General features: G+C 27.8%; 1 protein-coding gene and 1 non-coding gene across 3 annotated transcripts in view; one reads left to right on the top strand and one right to left on the bottom strand.

Annotated features, from left to right (window-relative positions):
* LOC142325457 (interleukin enhancer-binding factor 2 homolog) overlaps positions 1-14374 on the bottom strand; it is a 43338-nt gene extending 28964 nt beyond the window's left edge. Inside the window, exons 1-3 of one of the 2 annotated variants that reach the window (XM_075367250.1) lie at positions 14199-14374; positions 6667-6846; positions 170-298 (exon numbers count right to left, since the gene is read on the bottom strand). In XM_075367250.1, coding sequence (XP_075223365.1) covers positions 170-298; positions 6667-6837 — 300 coding nt within the window. In that variant the 5' untranslated portion in view covers positions 6838-6846; positions 14199-14374. Of the gene's footprint in view, positions 1-169; positions 299-6666; positions 6847-13819; positions 13950-14198 lie in introns of those variants that run through there. The other variant, XM_075367251.1, reaches the window with a different exon arrangement.
* Positions 14375-14836: 462 nt separating this feature from the next.
* Positions 14837-14909, top strand: TRNAV-CAC (transfer RNA valine (anticodon CAC)). Its single transcript has one exon. It is a non-coding gene; the product is annotated as a tRNA-Val (tRNA).
* Positions 14910-16328: the final 1419 nt, after the last annotated feature.

The following is a 16328-nucleotide window of genomic DNA, read 5'->3' as shown; positions in this document are numbered from 1 at the left end:
AAAATCAACTGTAATGGAATTTTACAAAGACCATATTTTAAAATAAACAAGCACTAACTGATAAATTAAAAAAAATTCCAAAACCTTTCAAGAAAGTCTCCTAAAATTTGCAACAAATAACTGGTTTTAAGTTAGAACCTTATTTTACAGGTCTGGAATTATAACTTACACAAGAATCAAAATTTCCTGGAGCAACAATTAAGTTATCAAACGCATTCTGAATTTTGGTAACCAAACTGAGGACAGCAGCTTGTTCTTGAGGAGTTGGTGATAAATCAGCATTTCTCTTCATTAATGCCTAAACACATACAATGAAAACTATTACTTCACTTATCTACATTAATGAAACACTACAAATATCACTGGATGGGTAAGACTATATAACTTATATTACAGTAAAATGCAGTTTGTTCAAAAGGTATCCCTTTTTTCTCTCTTGGTAAACAGCTACAGTCAAAAGTTCGGCTTACAAGCACTGCAGTTAACTCAACTGTGCTTATACAGTTTGATACCATCATAAATACTCACACTGACAGCCAGCAGTTTACTTCTTAAATATAATTAATAACTCAAACACTAACTCATAACTCTAACAAAAACTCTCATATATTCTTTTTCAATGTTGCTGTCTTTTTCTATACAGTATTATTGCTATTGATGCTTGCTTGCTATCAATTGATACCAACCAACATTTCGACTGTACAACACCCTCCCTCAATTGATATATTTACAACAAAAATAATACATACAAATATAATAATATTACTTTATCATAGCATAATGAGCTTTAAGAATATAAACAAAAAATAAAAAGAAACATCAGTTCTTACTTTTAATTTAACATAGCTTTCTTAATCTTAAAATGACACTTTATCAAGAGGTGAGTATGTCATCCACTTGATCATCCGATGGTACATAACATACTTTTATTACAGCTTGCTTAATTTTCTTTTGAATAAAATGATAAGGTCAATGTCCTTCAACCATTTAGGCTGCTCACAAGATTTACTCATACGTAGAGCACACAAATTGCTCTTAAAAGTGCACCTAAATCACTTGAATTTTCAGTCATTCTTAATTTAATTAAAATATTTTGAAACCAACAAGCCTCACTGGTATATTGCCTGAGGGCTACATATTCTGCCTCAGTGGAACACAGAGAAACATGAGACTATTTCTTTAAATACAAAGACACAGCAAACTTAAATATTTTTTAAAACAATGTCCACTGGTGAACTTTCTGTCACTGTTATATCCATGCCAGTCAGGATCTACAAAACCTTTGATAACATCAGTAGTAGAACTTTTATAAACTAATTTCAAATCAACAGTTCCTTTAATGTATACTCTTTTTAGACATATTAATAAATCATTACTAGCACAACTTTAGTATCTGCTTACAATACTATAATACTTGCATATAAATTTGGTCTGCTGCCTAACTTCGCTTAGATAATGTAACCTATTAATTTTCTACACTTTCTTTAATTTTAACGCCTTTTTTAATTTTTCTACAATATCTTTAATTTTCTGGTTTTTCTTTCAGCAAATAATTACCAACAAAATTATTATCCATTGGAGTAGAGACAGTTTTATAATCAAACATATTGAAATGTTTTAGTACATTTTCTAGATAGTTACTTTGATTCAGTTATCACACCATCTTTTAAAATTTTTCCTACAGTAATACCTAAATAATATGAAATTTGACCCAATTTTTTAATTTCAAACCTATTCATCAATTCATTCTTAAAAACATTAATTTCTTGCTTATTTGAACCCTAATAATTAAATCAACATAAACTTTTAAAACAATAGATAATCTGAAATACAAACAATAATCATTATTTTACCTCACAAAATTTTGAGATATCATGAAATTTATCAAACCGGCATTTGGGAGAATCTTTTAAACCGTAAACTGCTTTCTTAAGTTTGCCCACTTTATTATTTTGTAAATTGCAATTTTCAGGTATATACAAATACATTTTCTTTCAGCTCACCGTGCAAAAAGGTGCTACGGATATCCATTTGTGTAACACGCCAATCAAAATTTACACTAACAGCTAATATTAATCTAAATGTATTTAATTTGGCAACAGGAGAATAAATATCATATACTGACTCTTTCTGCATGAACCCTCTGGCAACTATCTTAGATTTAAACTGAATTACCTTGTCTTGATTCTATAAACCCATTTAATGTCAATTATACCACACATTTCTGGCTTATCAATAACAACCCATATATCATTTTTAGCTAATGATTTCAAGTACACCTCTATAGACCTATCACTGCTTAGAAAAACTGACTGGTTAGCTTCTTCATAAGATATTGCTTCTTCAATATCGGTTACACTAACAGACAGTTTCATCATAGACAGTTTAATCATTATATTTAACTGGAGGCTGCAGCTGATCACTAGGACGAAGATGTCTTCTATCAGTTGGACTATGTATCTTCATATTCAGGGATCTTCTTTTTAAACTTTCATCTGTAGTCACATTCTCAATTATGTTTTCAACATGTTCAACTTCAGATGTAGATTCTTCTTTCTTCATGTTGACATTATAATCAAAAAATGAGAAATTATTTGGTTTAGATAGAACAAAAGTAACATTTCTTTCTAACGTTACTGTATTCATATCTGGAAAATATTAACCCTATTCATCTATTTTTAAGATTTTAATTTTCTGACCCATTTGATTTTTATACAGTTCACAAAAAGTTCAAGCTCAGCATAAATTTTGTTCTTTTCCAATTCTTTTGTACTCAGTCCTTTTATACTTTCACCAAAACTTACAAAGATTACTTTTCTACTTTTAAGGACACGCTTCTTTCTCTTCTCTTTTGGTATATGCACCTACAGTGCTGCACCAAACAGTGGTTTCTTTTTTCTAAATTGAAACTATATTATTCCATAATTCATAAGGTGTTTGTATGTATCCCAGTTCTATTAATCAGGTTCACAGCTGTATTTACTGCTTCAGTACAAGAGAACTTAAATTTTGCTTAAATATTTTGCTGTAATCACTGCTCTAGCTGCCTCAATGATCGTATACATTTCTCATTCAGAACTACCATTCTGTTCAGGATAATAAGAAACAGTAGTTTGATGTTCTATTCCTCGCTGAATCAGAAGTTTTCTTACATTGAGATTAACAAACACCTTTTCTATTATCTGTTCTTAAGATTTTAATTTTCTGACACATTTAATTTTTAAACAGTTTCACAAAAAGTTAAAACTGAGCATAAACCTCATGCTTATGTTTTAAAAATACACCTGTTTATAATGCAAATTGTCATATTTCAATAAAAAAAAAACAACATGTAATGATAGCCACCTATTCAATCAATTTCAGTTGATTGTGAATTACTTCCTTTGAATGAGTCATGATGTTGTTTCCCAGCATACAGGCTACGCAGAACAAGGTTTCATTTTTATCCTCACACATAATATCATTTTTATTCAAAAAACCTTTCACATGATTAAAATTTTGATTTGCCAAACTTACATGCCACCAGATTAAAGATTTTTTATTTGGGTTCATTATGGCATCATTAGCCATACAATAATCAGTTTGGTCTACAAAATTCTGGTATCCAAGCAAAACATCATGTGAAAAAGTTTATTTGAGTATCTAGCCAATGCACAAAATTTATTTGTTTCGTTGTAAATCAATCATGCTTCACAGGTGTCTGACTTCAAATAAAAATCCATATCCGGAGCCTTGCTCTGTAAGATCATTCTTAAATCAAGTACATACATATATATATATATATATATATATATATAGATAGCACATTATTCATCTTCATATTTAGGAACTTTTGCCCATCGTACGATGCAATAAAAACAGTACAAATACCAATTTCAGTGGTTACTGAACCTATTCTTACTTCTTTCGGTTCATTAAACTGTACATACTTTCCAAACATCTTTAGATCATGACACATATGCTCAGATGCTCCACTATCAAGATACCATTCTGTATTTAAATTCACCTCAGAAATTCCAATTAAGGCCAATTTTTCATTTGAATAATTTTATTTTATTTATTTGCCTCAGCTAATTCTTTTTGACAAAACCAACAATATTTTAATATATGGCCCTTCTTATGATAAAAATCACACATAATATTTTTATTTTCCATAGAACTTGAATAAATTTTACAATGATTTTTTATTCCAACTTTTACAAAAAAAAAACAAAAAAACATGAGATTAAACTTATTTACATGTTCAACAATTAATGCTACAGTATCTTCAGTAGATTTCAAATGATCTTCAATCAATAATATAGTTGTTAAATTGCTTAAAGTTCATTGTTGGTTTTCAGCCACCAATTCCCAAGCAGACACAAAATGTTCATACTGATCCAGTAAAGACATTATTATTTTTGTAATAACTATTTTTTTTTGGTTTCTTTCTTTTACTGCTTAATAGTACCAGTTAAATTTTGAATTTTTGTTAGAAAGTCCATAACACACTTTTCAAACCTCAAGTTAAAAAATTGTTGCTCTAATAGATGAATACTCACACTTGATTGATGCACATATATTGTATCACTTTAGTCCACATTTCATTTGCAGTCTTGCACATTATAACATGTGACAAAGGCCCGGATTCCATGCTTGTTACAAACACTTTCTGTGTGTGTGCTTCATAAATTCATACTTTTTCAATTTTGCAGCTTTTGAAGCATATGGTTTCTGCATAGCTCCATTGGTAATGTCAAAGAGATCTTTAACTACCAACACTACTCTCATCTGGAATTTTCAAATGTCCCAGTTATTTCCGTTAACTTCATAAACTGGGTGATTCCATATTGTCACAACTAAGACATCAATCAAACAAAATTTTCACAACCTCCATACCTATGTTCACAATTATATGTCTGGGCTAATAACCTGTTGCAGACTGCTTTAAATAAATGCATGCATTGACAACCAGCAGTTTACATCTTAAATGCAATTTTAATAACTCAGGCAAGATCTCATAACTCCTAACAAGAACTCTCATATATTGTTTGTATTCTTTTTTATTATTGTCTTTTTATTTTTTCCTTACATTACTGTAACTATCGATGCTTGTTTGCTATTGATCAACACATACAATCTTCATTGTATCACAACACAAACATTTGTATCAAATTTAAGCTTTTTGATGTTTAGAAATACTTTTATATGTTTAGTAATACTCCCCATTGATAAATTTGAGGATTTAAAACTTTAGAATTTTAAACAACTTATAATTATGCTGTAATAAAGCTCAATTTTCTACAATCACTACATAAAAGTTAAAAATTAAAAATGAAGAAAACTACCATCTCCCCTTTTTTAATTTTCTCCAAAATTTAATGCCATCAACTGTGTATGTATGAATATATATCTTACAGTGATTTCTACGGCTTTTTTTGTGTTTTTTGGAGTAGGAATTTGAAATTTTGACATTTGTAAAACCCTGCAACCCAAACTTTTAGTCAATAGCAACTTTCCCTTTATAACTATGATGCAGCAGCAGTAATAGAGCTCTATTGCAAATTAAAAAATACAAACTATTGTTTACTATTTTTAATATGGGATGAACATCAAGAAGTTGAAATTTAAAAAAAATTGATAAAAATATTATTTTAAAGGCTTTTAGAGCAGGATTTTTAAAATAAATTTTGTAATTTTTAAAAAGTTAATTTATTTTCAATTTCTTAGTTTTTTTTAATTAAATGTGTATTCACCTATAAAATATGCTGGCTGTATAAAAAAAGAGCTTGAAAAAATGATAAATGCATGAAACTTACACCTTGATAAAAAGAAAAAGGAATGCAGAAAAACAATATATTATCATGAATAATACAGGGCTGCTCTGTCAAAATATGCATTAGTTTTTCATTTCAGTAATATGGAAAAAACTTATAACAAGACTATCAAAAGAACTTAATCTACAGGATAAAAAGAGAATCACCAAAATTGTTATAATTGATGTAACACATACATTAGTTGCATTGGAAACCTCTTTTATTGAAGATGTTTGAAAAAATATAAGCAGAGTGAGCAATTTGTAAATCAATATTAGGAGAAGTAACTTAGTACGCTCAAGAATTGTTTACATTAAGTAAATTGAAGAACTAAATGCATATTCTAAATGTTGAATAATCTTCACTAATGGTTACAATAAAATATGAAAATAAACGTAACTACAAAAAATCTAATTAACAAATACGATTAAAAAGTGGCTTTATAAATTAAACTAGATTACAAAAAACTTATCTTGTTATGTATGAACAGAGGAATCAAAGCAGAAAGCAAAAATTTAGTTATAAAACAGTCTACTCACCTAAACTCTCCACATGGACAAAAATGATTTCAAGGTTTGAATGGAGTCAAGGAGTTTGAATGGTATCAATCTTTAATGAATAAAATGACCACATTTTTTTTTACATACTTTTGAGGTAAATATGTTTAACGGACAGGGATTTTATCAACATATGACCTAATAACAATTAATCATAAGTACATGAAGAGAAATAGGAAATTAATTTGTACCAGTCCAGGATCTTTTACCATTTTATTCTAATCTATCTAAAAAATATTAACTTCAAAGAAATCTTAAAAATAGCTCTTACCCTTTTTTTTTTAAGAATACAATAATATGAAATAAATACTAACCTGGGTAAAGGCATCTTCGTTAGGAGCTGGTTTAACTCGTGGAAAAGCAGGCTCACATAAAATGAAATCAAATGGATGTCTAGGAACATAAGTAGGCTTTGGCTTATATGGAGCACGCATTACTCCTCCTCCACCTCTGATCGGCCCGCCCCGACCACGGCCACGTGCCATCTTTGGAGGCTAGAAATAAGATTATTTATATTTTAATTTTTTGGACAGAATGTTTGTCTAATTGAATACAATTTTAACCTGGGAAGTAACTTTTATAGAAGAAAAACCCATCAAAATCAATTTTAACATTTTTGAATCAGATAGTTCAGATTAAAATATTAATTATAATTATATATACTTAATTAAGTATATATAATTAATATAATATAATTATAAGTTCTACACACTTTATAAAAATATTCTTCCTTTTATAATAAGATCATTGAGCAAGTGCAATATAGATCAAAGCTATAAAATTTCTTACAAAAAAATAAATAAATCCATTTCTTTTTTTTGGGAATAAATGATACATGAATGATGTCACAGTTTATCCTTTTTTGTGTAGCTTAACATAAATCATATTCAATAATCAATTTTTTAAGTTGTTGTTTTCAAGTCTTATCAGTTAAAATTCTAAATTAAATTAACCAAGAATGTAACACAATATAGTCCAGTAGATTTATTAAAGTAGATAACAAATACTCTCGTATAAAGAAATAGATGGTTTAACAATCAAATGCTTTCATTCAAAATTTCTGTTATCAGTTTACTGAGAAAATGAATAAATGAAAAGTAATTAAGGGGGTAACTCAGAATAGTTTCTAAATTTAAGGAAACTAACTGTACGTGGAGAATGATAAAAAAGAAGGTATAAAACGGAGATGCCAGAGTACTGGCATCTCTTCCTTATTACTCTTATAAGTTAAACATGAATGATGATTTAAAAGCAATCAGAACTACTATAACTTAAAATTTAACTGAGGACAGAGGAGAATGGAGATTAACAAGGAATAAGGAACCCGCCCCTTATGATGCTGATATAGTCTTCATAATACTAAAAATAAATAAAATAAAAAAATATTTTTTGCTTCTTGGGCACAGAGGCAAAAAAAAACTCACAAAGTTGATTGACTCCATATTAAAAAACAACTCTTTACCTTTGAAATAATACACCAACAAAAAAAAATTACCAAATCACCATAAACCTTAATAATAAGATTTCATACTTTTACAATGAATAATCTCACTATCACAAACTGAATCAAAATATTATTAAGCTGACTTTATAAATAAAAATCTACATTTTCTCAATTTACATAAAAGTATGATACATTACAATACATACATACATATATATATATGTATATATATATATACATCAATTATGATATTTAATTCAACACTATCTATCTAAATACTTATTTATTCTTTTTCTAAAGGAGATCCCAGCTGAAAGAGAATGAATGAAAAATGGAAATAAAAGAGATACTAAGAGTAACTCATTTAAAATGTGATGTCATTAAAACATACTCCATGAGGTCAATGACAGACTAATTAGTGAAAGACTCAATCCAGTGATACTAGAAGATATCATAAGAGTTATTTTATGGGGTTTCTATAATGTAAATCTAAATGAAAAACTGATTTGTTCTGGAGAATTTAAAAAAACGTTATTTTAATCTAGCTCATAACCATATTATAAAATAGCTATGCAAATTTGAAACTGGGATTGCATTGGAATCAAGAAAAATAAAATAAAATGTATATCAATGCTTAACAAAAATCCTTTCTTGCGGGTTTTGAGATGGTAAATACTTAAATTTTTTGTTGGCTGAACTTGGAAAATCAAATAAAATGTCTTGTAAAAATTAACTAAAAGTAATGAAGTAATATGTTGCTCATTTATTTTGTCTAGTAATAAGAAATAATACACCTCAACTCAATCAAATGACCAATGATGATGTAACACGATGACTCAGTGTAATTAATACAAATTGAAAGACAAAATGTATTGAAGCTTCCTACATCATCAATTTAGTCTTAATCTGTGTCCATCGTTTTAGTGAAAACAATATTAAATATGACCTAAGATATTTGATTTATTTAAATAATTTATTTGTGGAATAACATGATGTAAGAAAAAGAAAGCATGAGCACTGTATAAATATGCCTGCCCTGAAGTCAAGATACTTAGTGTTCGTTTATTGATTGCTAAGTGTTGGTGTAGTTACTTACAGTTTTTTTTTAAAGTTAGATATCTTTTGAAGTATGGCAACCCTTTACAATAATAAATGTTGTGATCCATTTCAAGAAGTAGATTGTAATAATATTACTAAGAAAGTGTTACCAAGGATGACTGAAAGAATCAAAATTTAGAAAGTGATTGGAAGATTTATGATAAGCGTTGGAAAAAACTTGCCTCAATTAGTAATAAAGCTTCAGCAGAAGAAGAAACAGATGATGGTGAAGAAGCCCTTTATGATGAAACGAATTATCCATTATATAGGCTCAATGAGAGTCTAATGAATATTGGGGAATCACCTGTAAAACCTAAAAGATTGCAAGAGAAAACATACTGTGCCAAAAAGACTGCAAAAACTCTCAGATTTCATCTCAAGTTGAACCTGAAAGTGAAATATTAGTACAGCTGAAAGAAAAAATTAATTGTACAATGGATAGAAGTCTTAAAATAACAATTCTTACTCCTCTTCTTGCACAAAGTTGGAGCATTAAAAAAGTTCCAGATGAATTCCAAGGAACTACCAATTATAAATGACAGGCAGAACAAATAGTTAAAGAACAAGGGATTCTGTCATCACCCTAAACCTGGAAAGTGTCTGGATCAAACATAGTTGGATGTATTCAAGCATTTTATAAATCAGATGATGTAAGTGGTGTAATGCCAGGCAAAAAAGACTGTGTCACAATCAAATCACCTTGTGGAAACATTCAAGTTCATAAAACACTAGTACTGGTCCTAATCTGAAAGAGATACAGCAACAGTTTAAAGAAACTCTTACAGGTATTAAAATTGAGTTTTCAACCTTTACTGTTTTTTGTCCTAAAAATTGTGTTTTAGCAAGTGGCAGTGGAACTCATAGTGTATAGTGTGTTATCCATCGGAATGTGAAATTAATGTTTGAAAGATGTAAATTAAATTATTTAACAAAGGAATGCAGCAATCATTTCACTTTTTATAAACACTGTGTGGCACAAATTATTTGTAATCCACTTCAAGAAATTTGTTATCTTGGTGACAAAAAAAATTGTCCAGATTTTGACAATTTTAAAAACATTTTAGATTCAATGTTTGTTGAAAATTTTGTGAACAGAATAATCTTTAAGCAATGGATATTCTGATCTTCAAGTTTAGAAAGAGTAGAGAAGAACATAGAAAATTTTATTGAAAAATTATAAATTCTTGTTCGCAATTCATTTGTTAATTCTCAGCAGTCAAACTTCTTTAAAAAATTAAAAACTGTAATTGAACTCGGAATCTTTATCACATATGTGACTGCTGAAAATGATTCATTTGAACTACAAGCTGAAGCTCAAAGATTTTACTGCAACAATCAACAAGCTACAATTCATCCTTTCACTATTTATTTTAAAAGCCAAGAATTTGCAGACATTTTAAATAGATATTTCATTGTGTCTAACTGACTTAAGCATGACACCATATCACTTCACTTTTTTCACAAAAAACTAATTTACTTCTCAGATGGCTCAGCAACAGAATATAAAAATCTTAAAAATTTTGTAAATTTAACATATTATAAGAATGACTTGGTGGGAAGGTGCAATGGCACTTCTTTGTCACATTACATGGCAAGAGTGCATTTGATGGTCTTGGTGGTACTCTTAAAAGATTAGGATCAGAAGCAAGTTTACAATGCCCATACCAAGATCAAATAACAGCAGTCACTCAAATGCAAATAATGAATCTTAATTATTTATATTTTACATATAAAATACCCAGTGTCATGTTACAAACATTTAACAGTCACTCAGCTTTATGATTGAACCCAGTCAAATATTAAAAATATGAAATGAAGAATACCAGAAAGAAGAAAAGTATTTAGCACCTCGTTTAGCAAACGCAGTGGCGATAAGTGGAATTAAGTTTTCTTCACCCTCAAGGTACATCTCCTTCTTATGTTTTTCCCACAGACAGTGATATTCTAATATTACCTTGATAGGAAGTAAAATCTGAAAAACTGCTACTGGATGTACATATATCTAAAGAGGAAACTACTCAGGCAAATGAAAAACTGACAGCAAAATAATCAGTTATTTCAAATAAACAATCCTTTAAAATTTAAATTAAGTTTTGCAAATATGGCGTCGTTGGGAAAATAAAATTTAATTTAAATATAATATTAAAATTATCTTACCAATAGATTAGTTAATTCCCTCAAACGTTTTCGGCTATTCTGCCATCTTCAGGAGGACTGATCTTATAATAATTTAGAATTAAAATATAAAAATATATCAAATTCACAAAATAAAATTGTTAGAATCATAACTGATCGTCATAAGTTGAAATTGCAAATTTAAAGTAAAAGTAAGTACATCCAGTTTGTAAGAATGTCACAACTGATATGGTTACTGTTCAGTGGAGAATCAGTTTGGCCAACTTATACTGTTTAAATTTAAAATTTAATTTTCTACTAATGTTATTGGTATAATTTTTAAGTAGCAATAATTGAAAGCCAATGAAAATATCAGACTACATTATAAAAAATTATTTTTAAGAAACATTACTTTAAAAAATGAATCAGTACATAGCATTAATCGATACATAAGTGCTGCTGATATATGGTTCTGATAACTGTTGATGTATTTTATCATACTATTGTTAAAATTAATACAAATTAAAATATTTATTTAAAATAATTGCTAACGGAATGAAACTGTTAATTTAGGAATGTATAAAACTTTAATTTGAAATTTTTATTGATTTTCCTTACTTTTTGTATGTGTAAAATTTTAAGGTGGTCAAAATGTCCAAATCATAAACACCATAACTGTAATTATTTAAACACATGCATTATTATATTTTAATTATTAGTCATATAATTATTATTTATATTATTGTAGCTTCTTATATAAGAATTGAGTCCTGAAAATTATACTTTATATACAATTATGTTTTACACTTGGGTTTTTTTTTGGATAATTTAAAAATTTATTATTGTATTACAATTATTAAATTAATTTCACCTTTAAGCATAATGTGTAATGATATTTCAACCTCATTTCAACTTAATTAATATTCATTGCAGTCTTGTTATAAAACTAATTAGAAACTTTTGAAGAAGTAAATTTTGCTAAAACATTGATATACATTTTTTATCTTGTAATCCTAAGGCAGTTCCAGTTTCTCAACTGCTTCACAGTATAATTATGAATAACATATTTTTTTATTAAAAAAAATTGAAGACCTGTTATTTCTGAAATTCGAGGTCAAAGATGGTGACCTTGAAATCAAAATTTATATAAACACTAACAGACCTGACAATGCTTCACTATTGCTAGATATGAGTATATATATAAATATAAATTAAATAAACATAATTGAAAGTTTGATAAAAAATTAACAGAATGAACATGGCAGAACTTCACAAAATTTTTCCCCAATTTTTATTTTTACCATATTCCCTTTCCTTCCCCATTTCTCTTTACCCTTTTATCTTTTCTCTTGTTCGCTTTCCACTTCCTTTACCCAGTTTTCATCTTTATTCTTTCTCCTTCTTTCCTTTTACCTATTTTGATTTTTCCCTTTAAAAACAAAACAGTTTACGACAGAAATCAGAAATTAAGTATTTTCTCATAACTCTATCAACAGTTAATTCATATCAAATTTCATGAAAATCCCAGTTGGTCAGGTTATGGGCCTTGTTAATTTAACACAGAATGAGCCGTACATTCATTTAAGATTAATAGTCAAATAGTTATAAGAGATGGTCCAGTCAACAAATAAATATACATTTTTATCAAGTTAATTTATATTACTTAAGACTCAAAAACTATAGAAAATACAAGAAAAAAGTAAATCTACAGGAAAATATTGGTCCAATGGATTGTAGGGCATTATGATAGGACACAATTATTATGACAGTGACAATTTCATATGCTTAAAACATCTGTAGCTATATTTTAATCATATCTGAGCTTCACTAATGGAAAACGTAGTCATTGTATTGAAAAAAAAAAACATATATATATATATATATATAGAGAGAGAGAGAGAGAGAGAGAGAGAGCTGTAATATTTATTAAGCAAGTGAAAATTATAATTTTCAACTGAAGACAAAACTCACATAACCAACTGAACAGAAAAATTCTAAAATAGTATAATTGGATGATTTCACATGAAAAGACTCATGTCTTCATTTTAGTCCCTAATAAATCAAGATTAAAAATTTGTAATGAAATATTATTTAACAAAGGGCTGGGCTGATTATACAACTAAAATAATATTTTTAATAATAAATTACTTCAACAGGGGCAATCTGATCAATAACAAATTCAGTTTAATGTACTTAACCACAGGTAAAAGAAATATAAAAATAAATAACCAGCAAGTTAATAGTAAGCAGGGCTAAATTTTTAAAATTTAAAAAAAAATACTAGTAATAAGAAAATTGCAGATATAGTAAAAACAAACAGCAATCAAAAACTAAACACGATGAAACAACATGAATGGTCTATATAACACAAATATAAAAAAAAAGACGAATAAATTTTCAAACATCTTTAGGAAGTTTCTGAACCTTAAATTATCACTTGTGATGAATCACATTTTAACTATTATTTATACATGTTACTTGACTTTTACATGATTCAAAAACCATTGTAAATCATAGAAAATGAAGGAGAATCTGTATTTTAACAGAACTACAAAATTACGGGCATTACCTGGCACAACTAGATCATGAACCAGATATTAAATACACATCAAGAAATTAAAAACAAATAAAAGCATGAAATAAGGAGTTAATTAAAAAAAAATCTTTATAAAGAATATAATACAATGGTTATTACAGATGAATAATTGAAGGTTAAATAAATGTAGATTTATCTTGAATGATAAATCAATCATTTATCTTTTATGCTATAAACAAACTTATTCGAAACAAAAATAAAATATCGAGGTTACCTGACGGGGTAAAAACTGCTACCGGTGACTTATCTTCAATGACAAGTATGTTATAAACAAACTTATTTGAATTAGTAACAAATAACGAGGTTACCTGACGAAGTTCGATAAACTACTACTGGTGATTAGGATCAGAAGAAAGAAGATTGTATGGTTATTGTCGTAAACCACATAATAGAAAATTTACGCAAATATTTTCATACACAAATAACTAATAAATAAAATATAATTATATACAGTAAGCAAGAAAATCATGATACAACATTTTTACGCAGATAGGTTAGGCACTAGTTCTAGCAAACTACAGTAAATAAACGATAAGTAATTATAAAAATACTGTCATTTATCAATTAAACATTGAAAATAAAAATAAACTTACATAAATTTTAAATAGCTATAATGAAAACACGCGCAGAAAAAATAACCAAAGCACTCTTAGCAAAGGCAAAAGCACGCTATAAGTCGGATGGAGTGCCAACTGCTCTTGTGCTGTAATACTAAAGTCTTCTATTTCTTTAACGAATACATAATTTCTTAAATCAAACATTTATGGACTTTTTTTTACAACATATTATTATATTAACGGTACTGATTTTATTTAATAAACTATCTGAATCGATTCTTGGGGTAAACTATTTTCCTACTGAATGATATACTTATTCTTGGGTAGTACTGAATAATGCGGGTAATAGCACTTCCAAGAAAGTGATAAATAGAAAATTAATAGAAAAACGAAATATATTGACTATGACGTAATCAGCTATTTACATGTATAAATAAATGTATTTATGGTATACTAAAAGCTTTATTCCAGATACTTTCTGTTGCCATAAGTAATTCTATAATGATATCTTAACAAGTATAGATGTAAAAATTCAGATGTTTTAAATTTTTTTAAATCAGTTGTATACATGAAAAGCAATTTTTTATTTCATAGCTCTATTTGTTCTTTTTAAATGCAAAGCACTGTTTATTTCAATATAATTTATTTAATATTTTTAACTAAATCGCTTCATCGTTTCCGTAGTGTAGCGGTTATCACGTGCGCCTCACACGCGCAAGGTCCCCGGTTCGATCCCGGGCGGAAACAACGATATTTTTTTAAATTACTAATTAACGATGTACATTAAAAAATAGTATTTTAAAACAATAGAAGGCGAGTAAATATTTTAATCTTTATTATTGCAAAATATTTATTATATTACATTCTTATTTAAATAAATCATCTGTAATATTCTATTTTATAGGGTTTTTTTATTGTTCAGTAATTTATATTTTTATTTAACTTAAAAATTAAATTAAATTTATTTTTCTCTAATCTACATGTTGAATACAAGTATCTGAAATTAATACATTAATTTTTCAATAAGAAAATATAAAAATACATTTTTTCTTTAGTAATACATTTTTTTGTAGTAAATAATAAAATAAAATTTAATAAATAATAAAATCTATTAATGTGTTTATTACATCCAGAAGCATTATGAAAAAATAAAACACTTGGCAATAAAAATTTTTTTTTGTTTTTCTTCTTCATAAGTTGTAAATGATAATTAATGGTAAGTGGTACTAAGAATTAAAAATAACAGAATCTCAAAGAATAGAACGCTAGCAAATAATAAATTCTTCAATTAAATTTTAATAATTATTTAAGTGAATTTAATAATTTTTATACTTCTGATGAAAATTTTTTTTCACCAATTTTATTTAGGAAGATATTTAAACTTTTGTTATGGCTAAATATAACTGACGTAACTGTCAATAAAGTATATAAAGTAATTAACTATGTATGAAGAAGCATATTATTATGACTTTGGAGATGTTGCAGTTGGAACAAAGAAAATTCATAAAATAAATGTTCACAATGAAACATCAGTAAGTTATTTGTTCTGTACACACACATATATATATATATATATATATATATATTTTTATCAGATTCTTTTCATTTAATAATTGTGACATATTTCTTTGCAAGTAGTTACAACTAGCTTCCATGATTATTTACAATATCTGAAAAAATAAAAACTGTGGGTGTCTGTTTATGCTGCGTGTAAGCTCAGGACCCACTAAGTTTATGCTGAGAATGATAAGACCTGTGGAACCAGTGCATACTTGGTGTGATCTGTTGGGTAGCGAGATTGTTGCGAACCAACTGAACTCTTATATAATCACTACACAATAAGATTAGTGTTTCTCAGGTAAAGTCAGTCCTTCTAATCTCTCTAAAATCATAGATACAAATATAAAACAAAACATAAATACTTTGTCTTATCACATGCCATACCAAAATGATAGACATCCAGGCTTAAAACCCAAATCACCTTGAAAATATAAGGGATGTCAAAAAACTATTTTATTACAACTTCAAATATACACAGTGTGCATTTTAACAATGAGGATGAAGAGGTAGGTGAAGAAATGTTAAACCTTACTGGTAATAAACTCTGAGACTGATAAACATAATTTATGTATGCATGCCAAGGCAAGCACAGTAGGGAACCTGAGT

This window comes from Lycorma delicatula, chromosome 5 (assembly GCF_047948215.1).
Source record: "Lycorma delicatula isolate Av1 chromosome 5, ASM4794821v1, whole genome shotgun sequence".
NCBI lineage: Eukaryota > Metazoa > Arthropoda > Insecta > Hemiptera > Fulgoridae > Lycorma > Lycorma delicatula.
Note: the sequence above shows the minus strand (reverse complement) of the source record. Positions and strands in the feature narration are given on the sequence as shown.